The sequence below is a fragment of the Triticum urartu genome, chromosome 3A, assembly GCF_056163025.1.
Source record: "Triticum urartu cultivar PI428250 chromosome 3A, HENAU_Tu73, whole genome shotgun sequence".
Lineage (NCBI taxonomy): Eukaryota > Viridiplantae > Streptophyta > Magnoliopsida > Poales > Poaceae > Triticum > Triticum urartu.
The window spans coordinates 656,262,401-656,284,927 of NC_141875.1; the positions used below are offsets into that span (position 1 = coordinate 656,262,401).

A 22,527-nucleotide genomic window follows, 5' to 3' on the forward strand; every position below is an offset into this window, starting at 1 on the left:
CATAGTGTTTTGACATAGATTTATGGACACCACAAGCATCGACAATTAAAGGTGGTTGTGGTATGGAAGACAAGATAGTGCTAAGAGGCAATGAATAAGAACCAAGAAAGAGATGTGACAACTGGTCCTACTTCTAGATAAAATCATTTCATAGAGGGCGCGAGGTCCAAGATTGAAGTGACCCCATGAGATACGGGTCAAAGAAAAAAAGTCAAGACATGATATAAAGTGACACTACGAGATACAAGTCGAACTAAATAACCTAAATCAATGATCAAAACTGCACCTTCGCAAACATTGCAATGTCTCATCAAATTATCAGTTGAAGTTAATATGAGAGTTTACATGTTGATTATAAGAATATATTCACTAGCATTTGTAAGGTAAACCTTAACATGCCATCACAAGAACACATCCTAGGAGTATATTTTCTCCATATAAAATACAAGTTTAGTTTTGAAGTTGTAGACTTGATGGAAATCCCCAACAAAAAATGAAACAAGAGGAACAATGATTTTAACCTTGAAAATTAATGCATTTAAAATATATTTTTTGGAACACAATTCTTAAAAAAGCACTAAAACTGACTATTGTTGTATTGCGATGAGTGTTGGCTGACTAAAAGACAACATGTTCAACAGTTAGGTGTGTCGGAGATGCACATGTTGAGATGGATGTGTGGCCACACGAGGAAGGATCGAGTACTGAATGATGATATCTGAGATAGAGTTGGGGTAGCACCAATTGAAGAGAAGCTTGTCCAACATTGTCTGAGTTAGTTTGGGCATATTCAGTGCAGGCCTCCAGAAGCTCCAGTGCATAGCGGACGGCTAAAGCGTGCGGATAATGTCAAGAGAGCTCGGGGTAGACCGAATTTAACATGAGAGGAGTCCGTAAAGAGAGATACGAAGGATTGGAGTATAACTAAAGAACTAGCCATGGACAGGGGTGCGTGGAAGCTTGCTATCCATGTGCCAGCACTATGAGTTGGTCGCGAGATCTTATTGGTTTCATCTCTAGTCTACCCCAACTAATTTGGGACTAAAGGCTACTCTTCATAAGAGGAATAATATATGATTTTTTAACTTTCGTTACTAAAGGTACCTTGAAAATTATAAAACTAACTAAATCTTATGACGTTAATACTTAAAATAGGGAAGGAGTTTCGCGGTGAAGTACCAAAACAATATTCATGTGATATACAAGTTTACAAAAACCGAACAATCATACGAACAATAATATTATCAAAATGTAATAATTGTTTATCACTATAGGCACCATCAAAACCATATAAAGGAATATTCTTGCAAATCTTGTTGTTGCAGCAATGCCCACCCGAGAGCATTTTTTATCGAAGTAGAAATTCCTATGCACATCTTCTAAAACCAAGTTAGTCAGAGAATTGCAAATGAATCATCAAACTATAGAAATCACAAGTACCATGGAATGATCATAAATGTGCATAAAAATCACCACTAATGAGCAATAGCCCTAGATACCATATCACAACACAATATTGTCAAAAGCGCAGTTTGCATGACATTGCGAAATTTTCCTTAGGATACTGTGAGAACAAGCACACCAAAGTAGTATATTGTGCAAAAATAAAATGACTGAGAAACTAAAAATATTGAAAGCATAGAAGATAACTCAACAATAAAATGACTAAGAAACAAAGCATTCACAAGCATAGAAGATAGCTTTTTTATATTTGACTTAGTGTAATAGGAAGGAGGATCTAGCAAGAGGTTGCCTTACCTAATTACAGAAAAGAGGTAGTTGGGAAAGCTCATGCATCAACAGAAAAGCACAATCTGTATGGGTAAACAGATAAAGATGGGCGGCCCATCAAAGAATAACTTACTAGTTCGATCGTTACATAAATATAATATTCTACCATGGTCAAATTAGTTTAACTAAGTTGAAATAGCTTTCTTGTAGATTTTCTCATTTCAAATCCATAATGCATTTAGTTCACCCAAAAAATGTATTAAACCAAGTCTGCTTACTTTCAAATAATTTACATAACTATACTAAATTATGTGTGCATCTACATGCCATTTGTTTCACATGTTAGCGTCCAAAATGAACCCCTTATATATTTTAAGCATAGCCGGTTCCAAGCTCGAGTAAAGGAGGAGGGTTGTGTTACGCTTGGTGAGCCTATGTAAAAATCAGCAATGCTTAAGGTTATGAAACCCAATAGAAATTTTTTGGGGCGTAGCCATCTTAGCGACTTCTATTTCGTAACCCATTCCACTCTACGTACGCGAAGGGTAAGGAATCTAATTGAGGAAAAATATGATTCAGGTGAGTAGTTGGAATGTAGGATCCTTGATAGGGAGGCTGCAGGAGTTAGTTGATGCTGTAATTAGGACGCTCATTATAGGTAGACAGGGAGGCGTTTGGGGTGACAGACGGTAAGAAATAAGAACCTAAGAACACGTGGTGGTGGAATGAGGATGTCCAAAAGGAAATCAATGAGGAGTGTTGCAAGAGTTGGCACCATGATAGAAGCACAAGGATCATGCATAAATACAAAGAGGTCAAGAAGAAACCAATGTGAGTTGTAAGTGAAGTATGGAGGCAAGCCTATGATGAGGTATACCAGCGGCTAGCACAAAGGATGGAGAAAATGAAGTTTACAAGATGGCAAAAATTCATGAGAGGTAGACAAGGGACCTCAACCAAGCTATAAGCATCAAGGAGGAGGCAAATCGACCCATAGTGAAAGATGATGAGAACAAGAACAAATGGAGAGAATACATGAACTAGTTGTTCGATGGTGGGAATGAACGTTATGCTTGAGCTAGATGACTCCTTTGATGACACCAATAGGCGGTTTGGGAGGCGGTTCATGACCTCGAGTTTAAGAAGGCACTAAAAATGATGAAATGAGGAAAGGATTTGAGGCCAGATGATTTTCCTATTAAGGTGTGGAGGTGTCTTAGGTATGTGGTAGTAGTATGGCTATTAATCTATTTAACCCTCTTTTTGGTGAAACAATATGCCCCAAGTGTGGAGGAAGAGTACACTACTACCTATTTGTAGAATAAAAGAGACATTCAAAGTTGTACTTATTATAAATGAGTTAAGCTTATCATTCATACCATGAAACTTTGGGAGAGAGTGATTTAGCATCACTTTAGAAGTGAGAGAACTGCCACAAAAAACAAATTTGGCTTTATGCTCGGGAGATCGACTATAGAGGTGATTTTCCTTCTACGTCAACTTATGCAAAGATATAGGAGCATAAGAAGGATCCACACATGGTTTCCATAGACTTGGAGAAGGCATATGACAAGATAGCTCTCAAGGTGTTTTTCGGCAAAATACCAAACAACAACCATAACCACACATAATTTGTACGATAGTGGGACATCACCTTATCCTGATGGACACAGGGCATGAATTTTACCCAGGTTCGGGCCCTCATGCGGTGAGTAATAACCCTATTGCTACTTGTGTGGAATTATATGACAAAAATATTACAATAGTTGAGTACAAAGAGCATTCAAGTCAGGGTCAACTTGCCGAGCTGGGGGTGGATGATATGGGTGGGATGTCTAGATCATATATGTTTGACTAGTCTAATCTGGTGAATTTTGGGCTTCTGGAGATCTTATCGTGGATTGAAGATGTCCTTGCCCCCTTTAGGTGGATCCTATTTATTGGGGTCTTGGTCGGTGGCTGAGCCCATGACCACCTGGGTCTCCTTTGTCTTGTCTTAAGTGCCCTGAACGCCTTGAATCTCCCTTTGAAGGAAACATGGGTTGCCGTACATATGGAAGTCGATGGCTTTGCTTGTCACCACCTTGATCTTCTTCGACCCATTTTTAGAGTCCTAAATGCCTTGAATCCCCCTTTACAAAGGAACATGGGGTAAGACATCGGTGGAAGTTGGTGAGCCAGGCGTGGACCCTCCAGTTGTACCAAAATGGGCTATTACTCCTCGAATAATGGAGGCACGCCACAGAGAAGTGGGGAAATACACTTCCCTCAGACAAGCCCCCATCAGCATATGAAATGAAGTCATGGGTGTGTTCCCTTGATAGTTTGATGTCGTGTTGAAATCGTTCGAACGCATTAGACCGTGGTGTACCATGTTTTGTTGGGTCATCACCTGCCCTAATCCTCGGTGCTCTAGTTTTAACATGTGACATGCCTTGCATGGGATGCTAGCGCGAATTGCAGATGCTGATGTAATATCGCATAGGTATCGTGCCCACTCGGATTCGGGCGACCCATTGGCCGAGGATTGTTTTTCAAATGCCTCCCCATGCCACAATACATGCGACCACGTTGGGACACCTTCTTGATGCCTCGATTCGGGTGATTGCTTGGTGGTTCAACCACTTTTACTACTTTGTTATGGGATGAATAGATCCCTAGTGGATAACACTGAAGGTATCATATCCTCTCCTTTCCCTTTCTTCTTTCATTTCCTTGGGGCTCGCTGCTCTCAACCTCCTTGTGCCTTCTTGTTGGTTTTTGGATCCATGGGCAGACGAAGCTCAGGCAGCCACACCCTTCTTTCTCCTCTAGTCTCGTTGTGGCCCAAATCACGAGTTCATCAAGGTAACATTGGCTTCGTCATTAAGGTTTACTCCCCATGTGGTAGGCCTACCTAATCCTACCGATAATATTGCCCTCCCAATGTCGAGAGAGACGGTGGTGATACTGGAACATTTTGCTGGCGGGCTTGGCTTTCTCCTCTTGGACTTTATGGAGAAATTGCTTTGTTTCTACTAGATTCAGTTGGCGCATGTGATGCCTCCTTTCATAACTGCTTTGCATGGTTTGTTCATATGCGTGAGGCGTTTCTTGACCACCCAATGGAGCTCGGTGTCTTCTGCATTTCTTTAAGCTTTTCCCTAGGAAGTGGGGGAGCCAAATTTGATCCCCGCTTCTGCCTTTTCTCCCATCACCCTAGGGTTTCGGTCTTGCTCCCCCTTGTACTCTTCCTTAGATCTATGATGGGATCATAAAATGTTGGTTTTTCTTCTCAGCAGATGTAGTGGTTCTATCATTTTGCAACCTAGTCGCTAAGAGCAGGAGGAGATGGAGGGCACCTCTATCTATGAATAAGTCATTTTTGTTTATGGCGATGGCCTTTTACTGTCTTGCCATGGATGGGTTGTCTTTACCCCACATTGTCGAAGACTTCATGAGGTGTCTCTTATCATAACTCAAGGGCAGGGCATTTGCTTTGGCAGGATGACGGTTGTGACCCTGACATTCATTCGGGTGTGAGTTTTCCTTGGCTCTTTTCCTGCCCAAGACTTGGTGGTGAATTTTCATCTAGTTCATAAAATTTCCATTCAACTTGCTCAACGCATGTACCTTGATGGAGGACTCTGAGGTGGAATCATACCCCAATCGTCTCTTTCAGGAGGGGAGTTGGAGATTTAGGGTCCAGCTCTACTTATCCTTTATGTTAGATTCATGTTCCCAGTTGAGGACCATGATAATATGGCTCATTTTACTTTCTTAGTAGTGTGGTTACTCTTCCTATCTTTGCTTGGAGTTCAGGGGGTTTCCTTATGTCTTTCTTTGGGTCAGAGTCGTCTTTGTTGATTCTCGACTTTCATGGAGGAGGTGGCCTCTCTCGGAGTGTTTCATACATGACGAGGCAACTTCCTTGATCGAAGCTACCTGTGCTACAGGCATTGGTTCCTTTGCGTGCTCCGAGGTTGATGGCACTTCTATGAGTAGACACTTGGCGTTGTCGAGGTCATTGAGTTCCGAGGAAGTGCAAGCGCTTCGAGGCCCCGTTAATCTTTTCCCCTCTATTTGAACTCCGATGACGTATTTTCAGTTTTGCATAAGATCGCTCTTGCCTTCAGGAAATGGGGTGCCACACTTGTCCTAGGGGGAAGTGAAATCGATGTGGTCTCACCTGGGAGGCACTTTGGAAATGACGACGACATGTTGATGAGCTGAGTTGAGTCGTCGAGCATCTGGAGTTGCTCCTTTCGACATTTATCCTTGGTTTGCTTATGTTGATGTAGTGGCTCCCCCAGGGCCAGAGGACGGAAAGGAGGTGAACCTACTGCAAGTACTTCATTTAAGAACATGTGTTCATGCCACAAAGGTTCACACCATGCTATACCATTCTCATCCTTGCCGGCTGCTGGGATGCCAGTGTAGGGGGATGGTTCTTCCGTTGTGGTGGCGGATATCGGCGCGTAATTGGATACGACTAAGTGATGTCTTTGGGTATGGCAATATTCTCCTTCGGTTGAGCATGTATTGATGCAAGTTATGCCCTTGTGACTCTTATGTTATTTTGCATCAGTCACTTGAGGTCCATCACGCAGCAATGTATGAGGTGAAGGGGGTTAAATACCTCCTTCATCATGGCCCTATGAAGTTTGGGTCGCATGTGCTCGCATCCATGCTGAAACCATTGAGGTGGAAAGGAGGCTTTGGGAGGTGACACAGAAGGCGGAGAAAGCAAAATTCGAGCTCGCCTTGAGCGCGACCTCTCTTCTTCCTATTGGCAAAGGCTCATCATGTGGTCCTTCGCTTCGACGTGTATCACCCGACTGGACTTTGTTTGTGTTGGAGGTTAGGAAGTTGCTTCATCTGGAGCTTCCTAGCATCTTGGAGAGGCTGTCCAAGCTAGTGCTCGAGCTCTTCTTTGGATCTAAAGCCAACTCTGCTTTTCAGGTTCAAGGAATAGCTATAGGCGCAGTTATTGCCGCCATGGCGCGAGTCAATGGTATCGTTGCCGACGTTCCTACACGGGTTATATAGGAAGCTGATGAACGAAGATCCAAAGTTCTTTATGTGGAGTATGTCATTGTTAAGACCTGCCGAGAAAGGGTTGTTATCTTCGTCAAGGCTACCGGTCCTGTCCTCGTGTCATCGATGAACGCTTTGGCCGCCGAGAAGATGATGATTGAGAATGAGCACACGAAGTAGAGGGTCTCATCCTCTCCCTTGTTTTGTGTAAAAGAGTTATGATAATAGTGTTAGAGTTCCTAAGACCAGTAGTGGCGTCGAGCGACGACATATTTGTTTGGAGGGGGCAGCGACAAATCAAGATGGAGGCATGAGAATGCCTTGGATACCCAAGAAGGCCCCTAACTCGCCTTATATACCTGGTTGAGCTATGGTTACATGGCTAGGGTCGTATCATTGGTGGGCTCGTGCCCATTGGTCCCGCCAAACCATGTTGTGTGTGGGTAGCCTTGCACTTCCTAGCCTCCCAAGTCGATGAGCACCTTGCTGGCAATTGGGCTCAAGAGGGTGACTTAATGCCTGGGTAGGGGACGCATCTGGGCATGACCTTGCAAGCATGCTCGGGTATCATATCCTCCCTAGTACCCCCGAGTGTCGCACAACTTATCTGCTGGGAGGCCGTGCGTGAAATCTCTACAAAGAATACAAAGAGAAAACAAGGTCACGTGGCTCTAAAACTGTTCATCACGCGAGGGGATCCGGTAGTCTCCCCAACGATGTCTGGCGGCCCCGAGAGGGTCGCCCCTAACTAATGTTCTATCAAGGGGAGCGTGCGAGCGCTTGTGAGGAGGCAGAGTTTTGGTAGATGACGCTTAAGACAAGAATGTATTTGAAAATTTTGGTTCTTGACTTGTGGCATGCCGGGGGCACGCACGGGTGTCCTTGGTTCGAGTATGTTCGATCACAATGTGATGTATAAGAGAGGGCGAAAACGCCTGCAACTCCAGATGAGTCCTTGGTTGCGCCGCTTTGGTCGGGTGCTAGGGGTGAAGCATCGAGCCATGCTCGATCACAATCTGATGTATGAGATAGGGCGAAAACGCCTATAACTCCGGATGAGTCCTTAGTTGCGTCGCTTTGATCAAGCGCTAGGGGTGAAGCGTCGAGCCATGCTGGTGGTCATTGGTCAAACAACTGTGGGGCAGGAGGGATCTCCACTATCTCCCTCTTGCTCGCTTATTGGCCGATGGTAGGGGAAGCTTATGTTGGTTAAACTCATGCTAGTTCCCTATGAGTCGTAATGATGATGTGTTGTAGCAAGCGATCAGTTGAAAGGAGGGAGGTGTGACTAGCATGGGATGCCACACCGTCGCTCTAGAACGTCGTGTAAGGTCTGACGTGTGACATTCTGTGGGGTGTGACTCCTCGGTCCCTCCTCTTGTTATAAGAGAACTCATGTGAGGGACACAAGGAGAGTTGCATCCTCCTCAAGCTGTCACCACCCTACTTTTCTTTGTCTAGAATTACATGGCAAATGATTACAATGATTGAGTACGGATGGTGTTCGACAGGTTGGGGTCAACACATCGAGTTGGGGTGGATGATCTAGATGGGATGTCTAGATTAGATATTCTTGGCTAGCTAACCTGACGAATCTTGGGCTTATGTAGATCTTGGCGTCAACCGAAGATGTCCTTACTCCCGTTGGGTGGATGCCTATTTACTGGGGTCTTGGTTGGTGGCTTAGTCCGTTGCCGCTTTGGTCTCCTTTGTCCCCCCTTTTGGAGTCATGGATGCTTTGAATCTCCCTTTGCAAGGAAACCTAGGATGCCACGTAGATGGAAGTCGATGGCTCGGGGGTGTGCCCCTCTCGCTCTACCAATGTGGGGCTTTAATGACCTGGATACGGGAGGTGCAACACGTAGAAGTCTAGAAATCCACTTCCCTTGACAATACCAAAGATAGTCATGTGGTGGGTGCTAGAGAAACATTAAGTCCCAACAATATACATTACCCTCATTGATGATATGTACGATAACGATGTGACAAGTGCTCGGGTAGGTGATAGAAAGATGCTACCTTCCCAATTACAATAGGACTACACCAAGGATCAACCTTGAGCCCATATATTGCTTAGTGATCAACAATGTCACAAAGGATATACAAGGACATACCCTTGGTGTATCTTCTCTATTGATGATGTGGTCTTAGTTGAAGTAAGTAGGTTGGTCGTCATCCTGAACTTAGAGTTATGGAGATAGTCTTTTAGAGTCCAAGTGGTTTAAGCTTAGTAGGACCAAGACCAAGTGTATGAGGTGTGACTTTAGGTGTTATGTTCAATGAGGGAGAGCTTATTTTAGAAGGACATGTAGTGCCTGAGAGGGGAACATTTCGATACTTGGGGGTCAATGTTGCAAAACTATGGTGCTATCGATGAGGATGTCAGCCAAAAACAAACCAGGTGGATGAAGTGGTAGCAAACATTTGGCATTCTCTATCATAAGAAGGTCCGAAAAAAGTTAAAAGGTAATTTATTTAGGACATTGAACAAACCTGTGATGCTATATGGAGCACAGTGTTGGGCTACTAAGAGACAAGACATCCAATAAATGTGTCACTAAGATGCACATGCTACGGTGTATGTGTGGCCATACAATAAAGGATTCAATTATGAATGAGTGAATACATGATGACGTAGGGGTGGTGTTGATAAAGAGAAGCTTGTTGAACTCCGACTAAGGTGGTTTGGAAATATCCAACGAAGGCATGCAGAAGCACCACTTGATAGTGGAATTTTGAAGAGTGGCGATACTATAAGGGGTAGGGTGACAAAAGCTGACATGGGAGGAGGATGTAAAAAGAAACTTGAAGGTTTGGACTGTACCTGGGTATTTGACTCTTGACAATACTGCATGGAAGTCAACAATCCATGTATCCGGCCCTTAATTACTTGCCTTCATTTTGTTTACTTGTACTTTCACTATTCTCTTTTGGGTTATCACATGTTTCTAATGGATTTCATCTCTAGTCTATCCCAACTTGCTTGGGACAAAATGCTTTGTTATTGTCGTTGTAGTGTCCAATGTGATACAACCATGATTTCGTATTTCTGAAATTTTAATATCGCATTAATATGGATAGGCATACAATAAATGTTTCCTCTAATCAACAAAGACACACACAGGCTCCGAGAAGGGTTTACATGTAGATGAAAATTTATTGGCTTTAAGTATTGTCATGGATGGGCATGGACCTTGGACTAAGCCCGGTCACACAACACTAGGGTGGATGGCAACAATCGTATTTGTTAGTGACATATATAAGGGATATTAAATAGTATAAATAGCTATCATGTAGTTATGGATTGTATTCAATTAAACAATGAGTACAATATGAGTCTTTTCTACACCCTATGTTCCTAAATATAAGCCTTTTTGGCAGTTCAATTAAAGTACCGAAATGTCTTATACAATAAATGTCTTATACTTAGGCCCGAATTTTCTAAGTGGTTTAGTTTTATTGAAGTGGTTCTATGGAGTGGTTTTGTTTTACTGAAGTGGTTTGAATCCACGGAGTACAGTAAGTGTTTTCTACTTAGGTACATCTAGTTATTTGCGGCTAGCTAAGTAAAAGGAATTTGCTCACGTAAAAGGAATTTTCTAACACATTATGATGCACTAATTTTCTTAATTGTTCTTCTACTTAAGGACATGAATGTGTGCGAGTTTTGCTAATGATGAATAGAATAAGTAATATGAAGCTAAGGGAAAGGCAGGAGGTGTACGACATAAATAGAAAGGTAGTGGTTCTCAGGAGGCGGATAGAGGGCGAACCCAATCACACTTTTAGCCGTAGGCAAGCTTGTGAGCTCCTTCCCATCCATCTGATGCTTTGCCTGCAGGAAGGGGTGGGAACTCTGCCTCCCCACATCAAGCAAATACATAGTTTTACGCAATGTTTGTAAGGTGGTAAGCTGAGGCAAGGTGCTAGGGGCGCTTCACCACCTAAGCACTAAGCCATAAGGCCATACGACGCCTTAGAGAGTTCTAATCAGCAGAATAGAGTAGAATTTGGTAGGCAACTAGGCATACACACCTTGCAATTGATGTTGGTTGCAGAGAGGCCGTGAGCAACCAACAAAGCAGCAAGCAGTGAACAACTAGACATGGACGAAAGAGAGCAAAGGAGGGTGGAGGGGAAGGGGTTGGAGAGGGTAGAGGATGGGTGAGGCATACGCTGGCAGTTGGCACTTTGTATCCTTGGTTCCTTGCCATTGCCTATTGTTGGTTGCTATTGTACTAGAGAGGAGGAGTTGTCGAAGAGGATCTGCTTGAGAGGAGAGGCAACAGATCTGCTGGAGAGCAGCCACTTGAGAGGAGGGGGGAGTGTGTGGATTGAAGATTATCTCTCCCTCTATCTCCCCCCTCTTACATGTTGGCACCGACATCCTCCTCTGTTTCTAGCAAAGACTCAATTTCCTACCTGGGAAAATTGCTCTCTTGTCTAGCAAGCTCAAGGAGTCCAATATGTACGAGAGTACAAACCTGGACGCCTAAGAGGGTGCATCAAACACTCTAAAGGTTAAGGTGGACATCTTATGCAGCTATCTGAGGCAAGCTCGATGCTTTGAGCTTGGAGGGCGCCCTGACGCCTAACCGTCGCCTACGCAATGCCTTATGGGCGCCTTAAAAACACGATTTTAGGTTAGTCTAGTCAGAGATTGTGCCGATGGTGTTGTGTTAAGAAAAGCTTCCCCACCCCGACACCATCTCAGTTGCATCCTATGCGGGAGTGCTAAGGGGCTCGTGGGTCTTTGTCCTCATCAATTTTCTTAGTCGGTGTCTAGGGTTTCTAGGCGACAACTTTATTATAATAATTAATTCCACCTATGGGTCATACTTAGTCCGTCAAAGACGCTTAGCATGACAATAAAATTGAAATAAACCTAACATGGTCAATAAGTCAACAGAGTGAAAAAGATAAGAAGACCAATTCAAAGGAGCAGTTAAGAGTAAACAGGCACACATCAAGAAGGGAGCCCGAGAAGAGAATCCCCCCACGATGGAGGAGTGAGAGGGAATGACCCACCATGGTGTGACACCCTAGGTTAATAGGAACGATACTCATATCAACAAGGAATTCCTTGTTTCCTGGGAGCCCATTCACAAGGAACCTCAAAGTTAAGCGAGCTTGGCTTGGAGCAATTTGAGGATGGGTGAACGACTAGGAAGTTAATCTTGGGCGCACATGAGTGAGGAAAAGTGCGCAAGAAAGAGTAGTGTTGGTATGTGGCGCCGGTCTAGACCCCGCTAGGCATAACGATCGAGAACCAGTGGTTGTGGTCAAGGTGTTACACATGGGATATGAACTGATCCTCTCCCCTTCTCCACCATTGAGCAAACATCACCTCCACTAACCCCCCTTCCATTGTCTCAAGGGTAGCCTTGGTCATTTGTCAAAGAACCCCTAGCACATATAAGCACCCCATAGGATGTACCCACTTCACTCTCACTTGAATAGGATCAAGCAAAACGCATCAGAGTTCCATGACTCGCCAGGAGCCTAGTGTCCAATCCAAGGAGTCTCATATAACTTGGAGCAACATCAAGACATATGAGTTTGGAGAGGGTGCCAAGGAATCTCGAACGACTCCAATCTACGACCAAGCCTCCCTTGAAACCTTTGTAACATAGTACTAGACTATGCTAGGTTGAGGGGATTGGACATATTCAATTTGTTGATGCAAATCTCTGTTGCGATCATGTTACTCAGATACCCCCTAATCTTTTGATGTTTCCACAACAACAACATGAATGATACCATGCTTCGTTTTATTTTGATATGAGTAAGACACAAGCATGGCCTAGTTAATTGCATGAACCGCTTGATTAACGTTTGATAATGATGTTGCACATTGAGGGATGTGCTAGTTGTCCGTATGACGATATGTTGACACAAACAACAATGGGTGTTGACTTGAAAAATCCCGATGTTAGAACATTTGTGCATTCCACTGACATTTTGTTTGCAATTGTTGCCAGTACTCATAACATCTACATGGAGGACATACATGGTTCACTCGTATTTCCATGTTATATATGAAATGACTTCCGTGTGGTTCTTATATTTGTTAAATTAGAACCATAACTAAACTAAAAGACACTTTAATGATATTATGACGCGAGGAATGAATAAGGATAACTCAGTTGATGTAACATAATTGTGATATATTGATGGGATGGTTGGAGATATTGTATCTAGAAAAATAGTCTAGCACGTTGTTCGAACAAGTGGTCATGCTTGAATACATGTATGCTTGATTATACATGAAGCCTTATCTATTCCTCCTTTAGAACCATTAATTCTTTTAGTTCTTTAAATAATAATAATTCCTTTTAGAGATAAGAGGTAAGGCACCACTCACGATCTCCTCAAAAGTGTGCCCCGCCCGCTTAGTTTTCTTATCCCACTTCTACCTCTTGAAGCCGTTGGATCCGGCTTCGTTGGTGGCTACTACGAGGTCGGCTCGGCCTCCCTCGTCTTGCGGCCTTTGTTTCGGATGTGATTCTTGTTTCTTCTGGCTTTTGCATTAGGTGACTTGTGGCTATCTGGAGCTGCCATCTGACGACGGCCTACGCGAACTGTCTCATCATCAGTTGCTTAGTCATCTGCAACCTTCATGAGTCACCCCATGGTGGTGAGCCTTACATATGCTTGCTTTTTGTCAAGTTCGTAACGTGAGAATGGGTCCTGCACCATTGATAAACATTTGGATAGTTGGCTTCTCTGAAATGTTGGATAACGAGTTACATTTCTTGAGCCGACAAGCGATGAAATCATGGACGAACTCTTTTGTCACCTTGGATGCAGTTATGGAGGTTGTACGCACTATCGATGATATGTCCCTTCAAAGTTGTTGATGAAGGCATGCTCGAAGTGCGACTGCTGGCAACTTGTGTTTGGGGGATGCCTGATGAGCCATGTCCTCACTGACCCCGCCAGACAGAGAGGCATGTATCCGAGGGGTTGCAAATATCACCTCTTGCCATGTCCACCATCGTCAGGTAACCACTAAGGCAATGATCCAGCTTTAGTCCCCGGAGTATTTGTCGACGCGCACGATGAACGACTTTGGGAAGGGATGCTTAATTACTTCATAGGCAAGCATGGTGGGGCGATGGCTATGGTGAGGGGAGTTGATATCACTGCTACTAGTTCATAGTTCTAGCCATATCTCTCCTTTCCCAGGCCCGCGTGTGATCACGGAGCTCGGGTTGATGTCTGAGACATCCATGCACAGGGGAGGCCGGGGTGGGGGTAGTGGATTTTGGTCGGTAATGGCCGATATTGGCTTACGCAGGTTACCAAGCTGGGAGCCATGGTGACTAAGAGCATCTCCAGCCGCGCCCCCAACAGGCCCCCAAGGCCACTTTTTCGGCGCCGGCGCCAAAAAAACGCCCCAATCGCGCCCACAGGACGCCGAAAAACGCCGGTTCGGCCCTTTTTTCCGCCCAGCGGTCACAGGCCAAACCCGACGCATTGGGGGGCAGTTGGGGGCTCCGGCGCAAGGAAAAAGCGCGGCTGGCCCACGCCGTCAAGGGAAAAGTCAAGGTTTTCTTCCCCGACTCGCCTCCCACCCCCCGCGCTCTCGGCCGCTAGTAGCTATATCCCGGCGCCGCCCGCCGCCTTTCACCACTAGATAGCCATTCCACGCCGAAAAAATAGCAGAGCTTCGCCGCGGCAGCCCCTCCAACAGCAGCTGGGCGTTTTTGGCCGCCGTTTCCGCCCGCAGAGGGGCAGTTTAGCGGCGGGTACACGCCCACCAGGCACAAGGTGTTCGGCGATTTGCCTGCCTCGGCGATGGACTCGGATGACGAGGAAGCGCTCGCCGCGCTGCTGGAGGAGGAAGCCGAGGCCGACGTCCAGGAAGAAGAGCATCTCATGGTGCTCGCCGCCCTCGCCCAGCTGTTGGCGAGCAATGAAAAGCCGCGGCGAGGTGGCTCGGCGTCGGGGCGGGTGAAAGCAAAGAACCGGCATCGTCTCGAAGGCTAATGCATGCTCTACTCCGACTACTTCGCCGATGCTCCACTTCACGGCGAGAAAACATTTCGGCGCCGTTATCGGATGAGCCGAAAGCTCTTTCTCAGGATTGTGAATTCCATCCGGGAGTTCGACAACTACTTCAAGTGCAAGATGGATTGCACCGGCGCCCTTGGATTCACCTCCATCCAGAAGTGCACGACAGCGATGAGGATGCTTGCATACGGAGCTCCCGGTGATTCACTCGACGACTATGGGCGCATGGCCGAGTCCACCAGCATAGAGTGTTTCTACAAGTTCTGTCGGGTAGTGGTGGCCGTGTTTGGACCGTAATACTTGAGAACACCCAATGCGGAAGACACTGCTCGGATCCTAGCACAGAATGCAGCAAGAGGATTTCCTGCGATGCTTGGAAGCATCGACTGCATGCATTGGAAATGGAAGAATTGCCCATTTGCTTGGCAGGGGATGTACAAAGGCGCCAAAGGCGGTGGCCACACAGGACCTCTGGATTTGGCACTCCTTCTTTGGTATCCCAGGAACTCACAATGACATCAACATGCTGTAGTGCTCTCCCTGTCTTTGCCAAGCTTGTTGAAGGTCATTCTCCTCCGGTGAACTTCGAGATCAATGGGCGGCACTACAACAAGGGGTACTATCTAGCTGATGGCATCTATCCGAGATGGTCGACATTTGTGAAGACGATCTCAAACCCTGTGCCAGGAGGCAAGAACGCCTGGTTTGCGAAGGTTCAGGAGGCTTGCAGGAAGGATGTCGAGCGGGCATTTGGTGTGCTCCAATCTCGATTTGCTGTTGTCCGGTACCCCGCTCAGACCTGGTCGAAAGATCAAATGTGGGAGATTATGACTTGCTGTGTCATCTTGCACAACATGATCATCGAGAGCGAGTAAGAAGACCCAGTGTTTGACACTGAACCATACTACAGGCAGGGTCCTCTAGCCGAAGTTGATCACCAGCTACCGGCAACCTAGACTGCCTATCTCAGTATGCGTCAGGAGATTCGAGACCCACAGGTGCATCATCAACTGCAGCAAGATCTGATAGAGCATCTATGGAGGCTCAAGGGCGACGCCGGGCGCGACATGTGATGAAATATGAGTTTTTATTTGTTGAAATATATAAGTTGTATTGAACTATTTGTTGTTGTACTATTTTGTTGAAGTATTTGATATTTCTGTGATGAAATATGTGATAAAAAAATTATGCGCATAATTGAACGCCGAACAACGGCGAACCACGCTGAATATGGGCCTATTGTCGCCCATATGGGCCCTCTATTCGTCGAAATGGGGCTAAAAAGTGGGCCAATATCGGCGCATGGGGGCGAGCTGGGGGCGACGACTGGGCGTGAAACCGCCCCCAGCGCCGATTGTATCGCCGGCTCGCCCCCAGGAGGCGATTTTTATGCATCCTGGGGGGTGGGGGGGCGAACGGCTGGAGATGCTCTAAGCTTCCGAGGGGTGACCTGCAGTGAAAGTACATTATCCGTGTTGCTGAGGCGAAGCCTCGATCTGCTTATGTTCTCTAGGAGGTCAACGGTGATGTGCAGCAGGGTTTGGAGAGGAACGATGATGTCCGCACCCGACAGACCCGGCGTGACCCGCAGTCAATCTGCAAGGGCTGGCGTTGCCAGTAAGTTGCAAGCTGGAGTCTGGATGACCTCGGGCTCGCCGTCGTTGTCCATCTTGTGTCCGCACGCTGCGATGCCGGCCATCATGGCGAGGGACTGGTGTCACGCTCGTCGAGGATGTTCCTTCATCATGGTTTCCATCATTTGGGCCTGCCATGCAGTGGCCTCGAATTTTTTGTAGTTGCAAGTGAGCGGCTATAGTAGCTTTCCTGATGGCCTCCATGGTCCTCGTAGTTGGGTCTTCCCCAACTAGAGACATGGAGGAGGTGGAGTGCGGTTTCCGTAAACACTAGTGCGGATGGTGCCATGAAGCCCAAGGGTCCGGTACCGCTGTCAAGTATAGGGTGCCGGTGCCCAAGGCTATGAAGCCGGGAGGTCCAGACCCCAAAGGAGTGGTGGACGGAGGGACCGTGCCCTAAGGAGTGGAGCCTGATGGGATCGTACCCTTAGGGCTCATTTGGTTATGATAAACCATGGGCAGGAAACCCCAAAGGGAGGATTTCCCTGCTCAATTGGAATCCCCATACCACCACAGGTAAATTCCCCATTGTAGTTTGGACACCAAAAAATGGGAGAGGGGCAGGGGAGGGAAAGAGGAGGAGGAGGAGGAGGAGGGGGCTTACCTTGGTCGAAGGAAGAGGAACACGAACGCCAGTCATTGTCGTTGCCGGACGGGACAAAGATTTGAATGTAGTTTATCTTGTGAGAAGGAGAAACACTAACGCCAAGCCGGAGTCGAAAGTGCCACCATCGCCGGAGAGCAGAGGAGCATGCAAGTGTAGAGATTAGGGGCCGATGCGGAGGGAAGTGGGGCATGTTGGTCTGGTCGTTAGAGAGAGAAACTCGAGAGGCGCCGCCGATGCGCCGTTGCCTTTCGATCGCAAGAGCAACTGAGCGAGGGTTTTCCTATCCAATGTACAAAGGTCTGGAACTCTCTCCCGGGGAAAGTACGTCAAAAGGGTCAGGGTCCCTCCCCCACATGGGTGCCCAAATGGCATGATGGATTTTTTCAGGGCTGCTCCGACCCGTGGTTTCTCGGGCCAGGGAATAAGTGGGGATCCCCCCGGATCCCAGGCTACCAAATTAGCCCTTAGTGGTGGAGCCCGGTGGGATAGATCCTGGGTTACTTATAGCTGGAGGGATGGTGCTCGTGGGAACGGGCCTGCTGAGGTTTCTGATGAGAGGCGTACCGACTGGGCTAGGTGGCACAGGATGGGGGGGGGGGTGGGGGTATTGCTAGTGTTGCCTGTGCCCAACTATCATGAGGACCTGCTCCAAGGTAATGGATTGGAGAGGTTTCTCATCTTCAGTTTCTGGTGTTGAGCGGCAGCTTGTGGAGTTGTCCTTGTCGTCCCAAAACTACCTATCTCGGATGCAATCTTCAGGCTTGTGGTCGTCTAACAGTGGGCAACTGGAGCACAACATTGCAATCAGATGGGGTGACTTGGCCGGTTGTAGGGTTGTCGCAACATCGGTGTAGCGCCTCACCCCTGTGGCCATGGTGTCGATTTCTTTCATGGAGGTTCCCAGGGCAACATTCCATGGTTGTGCGGAGGCAGCGTTCGCCTCCATGGCCCGCAGGAGCCCGGGTGTTCTCTGGTGATGGAAGGCGCGACGATGGCCGTGGATCTGGTCTCCGCCAAGAACCGTCGTCGGTGGAGGGGTCGACAAGGGATGCTGGTTCCCTGCCGGTGTTTCGGTAGCTGCACGCGGACTAGGGCAGCTACTGGTTCGGAGTGGCACAAATGCGGGTGAAAACCATGTCGACCTCGGCCATGGCTGACGTTGGCGACATCTTGGCCATCATCTCCTTGTTGAAGGCATCGTCGGTTGCAATCGTCGCCACCTCGTTCCGACTGCTCCGGGGGAAACCTAGGGTTTCTCGAATCGGACGATGAAGATGCCTTCGGGACTGGCAAGGTGAACACGTTGATCGCCCTTGAAGGTGGGATGGCGGAAGATGGTTGCGGCCTATTCTAGAGCGTGTGCATGCAGTACGCGCAGAGGGTCCACTTGACCAATTGATGCTCTCGGCTTGCCGGTGGGCGGCTTGATGAGGCCGGATTAGATGATGTGTGTTGAATCAAGGTCAAGGCACATCATCAAGCTTATAGGTGTAGCAACTATTGGTTTCATAAAGGTGGCATTAAGTTGATCCATGTATTTGTTTTGTTGAACTCCGTTGAATAATATTATAATAAAAATGACTTTGTGCATCGCTTGATGTAGACGCCGAGGGCGAAAGAAACCCCAAAATAATTTCCATGTTTGTCATAATTCTTAGCTCACAACATCTTTCTCAGAATCCACAACTCAACTAGACACATCCTTAATTTCTTTTACTTGTGCAAGTTACTTATCTTAATCTCATATGCCGATTGAGTAGACTCAATGTAGCGAAAGAGTATTGTTGTCGTTTTAGTAGAACGTATAGTTGGTTCTTTTACTCAGCACAGACAATCAAATATGCACCGGTCCAAATATTAAGTACAGTATATTATTTTTCTGAAAAGTCAAACTTCTTAGTTTTGTCCATAGAGAGAAAATATACTATGATCGCGAGATTCGTCAATATTTTTTACAGTACTTATTTAGGACTGTAGATGTTAACATATTTTATTATGAACTTAGTCGAACATAAAAATGTTGACTTTAAGAAAACGAACATATATTATTAGAACAGAGGCAGCGCGGTGGAGCAAGTGCCGATGCGAAAGCCAACGGGCTCAAGCGTCCTTGCCGTCTCCTATGCTACGCGGAACAATACGGACACAGGGTCAACGCCACTAGAGAAGCTTCCATGGAGCAGTACAAGACCACGCTTAGTTTTCTCCCGAACGAACCAAAAACACTACTTCTATTGCTTTCTAGAAAAACACTACTGCTATCATGGACTAGTACTTAAAAAGCAGAGCTCCTGCTCATGTGCAACTGCAAGGTGGTGGTGCCGATACTAGCAGTGTGAGAAACCAACCCAGAGATCCTAAGCAGGTTCGTGCAAGGCGGTAGGCGTGCAGCCTTGGTTCACTAATTACGAGAAGCCAAGGGGGGGAAAGGATTCAAACATTTGAATCGGAGCGAATCTAGCGATCCTAATTACTGGGCGGAATTGCGGAGGAGTAAGTACTTGGAGCAGGTAACCAAAACAGAGTGCGGGGGTCGGCGAGCGGCATGCACCTGGAGGAGGCGTACTCGTAGAGCCTGCCGGCGGGGGAGAAGACGAGCAGCGAGACCTCGGCGTCGCAGAGGACCGCGAGCTCGAAGGCCTTCTTGAAGAGCCCCGCGCGGCGCTTGGAGAAGCGCACCTGCCGGCTCGTCCGGTCCTCGATCCGCCGCAGCTCCACACGCCCGCGCCGCGCCATCCCCACCAGCCTTCTCCTCTCCTCCGCTTCTGTCGTGTCTCTCTTCTCACCGTTTATCTCGGTGGACGGAAAGGGGTCAGGGTGTCAGGGAGAGAGAGTGTGGCCGGAGCGAGGGGACTCCACTGCTCAGGGGAGCGGGGGAAAGAGATGGACGGGTCCGTCGGGGAGACGAATCACCGTACACCTCCCCCGTGGCCGCCAATGGTCGTAAAGAAAACGTGGAGACGGCGACCCAGAGAATCCATGAGGCCACTGATTTACTTATATAATTCGTTGATCTTGGACCGCACCCCCGCTCAAACTTGGTAAATCCCAGATGAGGAATGCCGGGGGTGAACCTGGCCCCCACTAGCCTTTTCAAACAAACAGGGGCGGGCGCCAGTGCACCACACTACTATTCCTGCACGACCACTGCACCCATCCTTATCCACGCTGTGAAAAACCAGGGCCGAGTCGGATTGGAACGTGTGTGTGGAAGCGGAGGGCTCCAGCTAGGACGTACGGCACCTGGGCCGCCGAAATATCTGCCCGGGCCCCGGTGAGAACCAATGAGCCGAAAGTGGTTAAATTTCTCGAGGATAAGGATGCCGTGTAAGGCAAGGGCCGCTGTGGCGAGGCTTGCATGCCGGACAGCGCGATGGGATCACAAAAATGGTCCCGCGCTCTCCTTGGATGCATCTGTGGTGTGAGGCTGTCCGTAATGGGAGTATCATATGTAGTATCATATATGCCAACTACGCAATTTTGATGAGGTGGCATAGAATTAAATAAAGAAAAAGATGATTGAGTATCATATCATGATACCGTATCATATTAAATGATGTGCTACTTTGTGTCATGCATGACAATAAATGTAGTTCTCTATAATACCAACATATGATACTATGCATTACAGATGTAGTATCATACACTAGTATCATATGCATGATATTAGTATATGATACTTTCCATTACTGATGGTGACCTCTGAAAGCAGGAGAATTTTGCTAGTGCTGCCGATATTAACGGCTCTATCATCACCAATCACACTACACCTAGGGTCTCTTTCATTTGAAGATTCCAAAACGCATAAATAGAAAGGCTGCAGGGTTTTAATTTCCAGCATTTTCGATATAGTACCATCATATTTTTGGTCTGATTGGTTCCAGGGCCGGGCCCATAGTGGTACAGAGTGTGCAGCCCGCACAGGGCCCATACAATTTGGGGCCCCAAATTTTTATAGGCCTAGTATGTATATTTCTCAGAAAAAATGTTATTCCTGGGCCTGGGCCGTTGGCGTCCACGACTCCGCGTGAGTCTACGCGCGAACCAGGTCGCTGCTCGATCTCAGGCGATCCCACGCTGCTCGTTCATAACCTTGTCCCACCTTCAAAAGAAAAAGAAAAACGGGATCTTCACGACAGGAGTCTATCGCCGTCTGATTGCTTCAATTCTGATCGCTAACACAAACCCTCGCGCACAACAACTGGTACATATCGGCGCCGCCGTCACCTGGCAGTTGCCACATTGCCATCTGCCGGTCTCTCCGCGCCACCGGCAGCGACGCAGCGTCTCGCCGATCCATCACGCAATCACAAGTAAGCTCCATTGATCCATCCTCTTTGCTCTTATTTTGTACCCCATCCATGCTGCTAGTGCTGGGGATTTATGTGAGAGAAACTATTGAGGAGAATTTGCATTCAGATTTCTTCCATACGAACACTCAGATCCATCAACAGAAAAAACATAAACAAACTAGTACTCCCTCCGTCCAGAAATACTTGTCATCAAAATGAATAAAAAGGGATGTATTTAGATGTATTTTAGTTCTAGATACATCCCTTTTTGTCTACTTTGATGACAAGTATTTTCGAACGGAGGGAGTATGCAACTACACAGGACTTACGGGAAACTACAGTCTATAAGGGAAGTTGTTCGTACTTTCAGTGCTCCTGAAAATTTATAAGACATAAGTAATTTATTAATTTAGTTTCTAATGCACTGTTGAACCATTTTATTTATCCTCTACCCATAAATATACCTACCGTATCCGTTTAACATAGGTAGTCAGATCGATCGCAAAACATCGATCACGTCGCCGTTGCTACAGCCTATAGGAAGATCGATCGGCGATTTGGCGACAGTCCTCTGGCAGCCCCTCGATTGGAAACATTATATTATATACAATTATATATTATAAATATATTTTGCGAGATACATATATACATTATAACTGCTCGTGAGTTCATTTTTTTTAGTGTGATAGGGCCCTGTTCCGTAGTTTCGCACAGGGCCCCGGATTTTGCCGGCCGACCCTAATTGGTTCATTGGTTGTATCTTAGGAAAAGCAAAGAATATTTTCCTAAAGGTATTTTTATACTATAAGTATGAAGTGTGCGACGCTTCCGCGAGCGACCAGGAGGGAAAAACCTAGCGCCGCGGAGCCATCGGCCTCCGTCCCCTTCCCTCTCCACGTCGCCTCCGGGCGAAGCCCGGCCGGCATCAGCCACACCGGGTTCTCCTTTCCCCGTGCTCGGTGATGACTCATGTGGGTTGGCGGTGTCAGGTGGTGGCCGCGCACAGGCGTGGTACGCAATGGCATGATCGCGAATGGTAGTCTGTACGCGGTGGACTGCGTGGTGTGGTCGCCCATAGCGATAGCGGTTTCGATCTGGATGGGCTAGATCCGGTTGTCCGGGGCTTACGGGTGGCATGGGTGTCGCTGGTGGGACCTTCATGTCATTTCATGGAAGTTCGTGGCCCCCGGTGGTGGTGCTCGTGGCTAGGATGATCGGGATGCACCGCGCC

The 22,527-nt window shown here is 47.0% G+C and overlaps 2 protein-coding genes and 1 pseudogene across 3 annotated transcripts in view; 1 reads left to right on the forward strand and 2 right to left on the reverse strand.

The window, feature by feature from the left end:
- Positions 1 to 19,983, reverse strand: part of LOC125545787 (MADS-box transcription factor 51) — a 30,665-nt gene extending 10,682 nt beyond the window's left edge. Inside the window, exon 1 of the mRNA XM_048709822.2 lies at positions 19,556 to 19,983. Coding sequence (XP_048565779.1) covers positions 19,556 to 19,740 — 185 coding nt within the window. The 5' untranslated portion in view covers positions 19,741 to 19,983. The remainder of the gene's footprint in view (positions 1 to 19,555) is intronic.
- Positions 1 to 22,527, forward strand: part of LOC125545788 (uncharacterized) — a 39,337-nt gene that overhangs the window by 12,593 nt on the left and 4,217 nt on the right. The gene's annotated exons all lie outside the window — the stretch shown is intronic.
- Positions 1,386 to 14,967, reverse strand: LOC147981127 (uncharacterized; annotated as a pseudogene).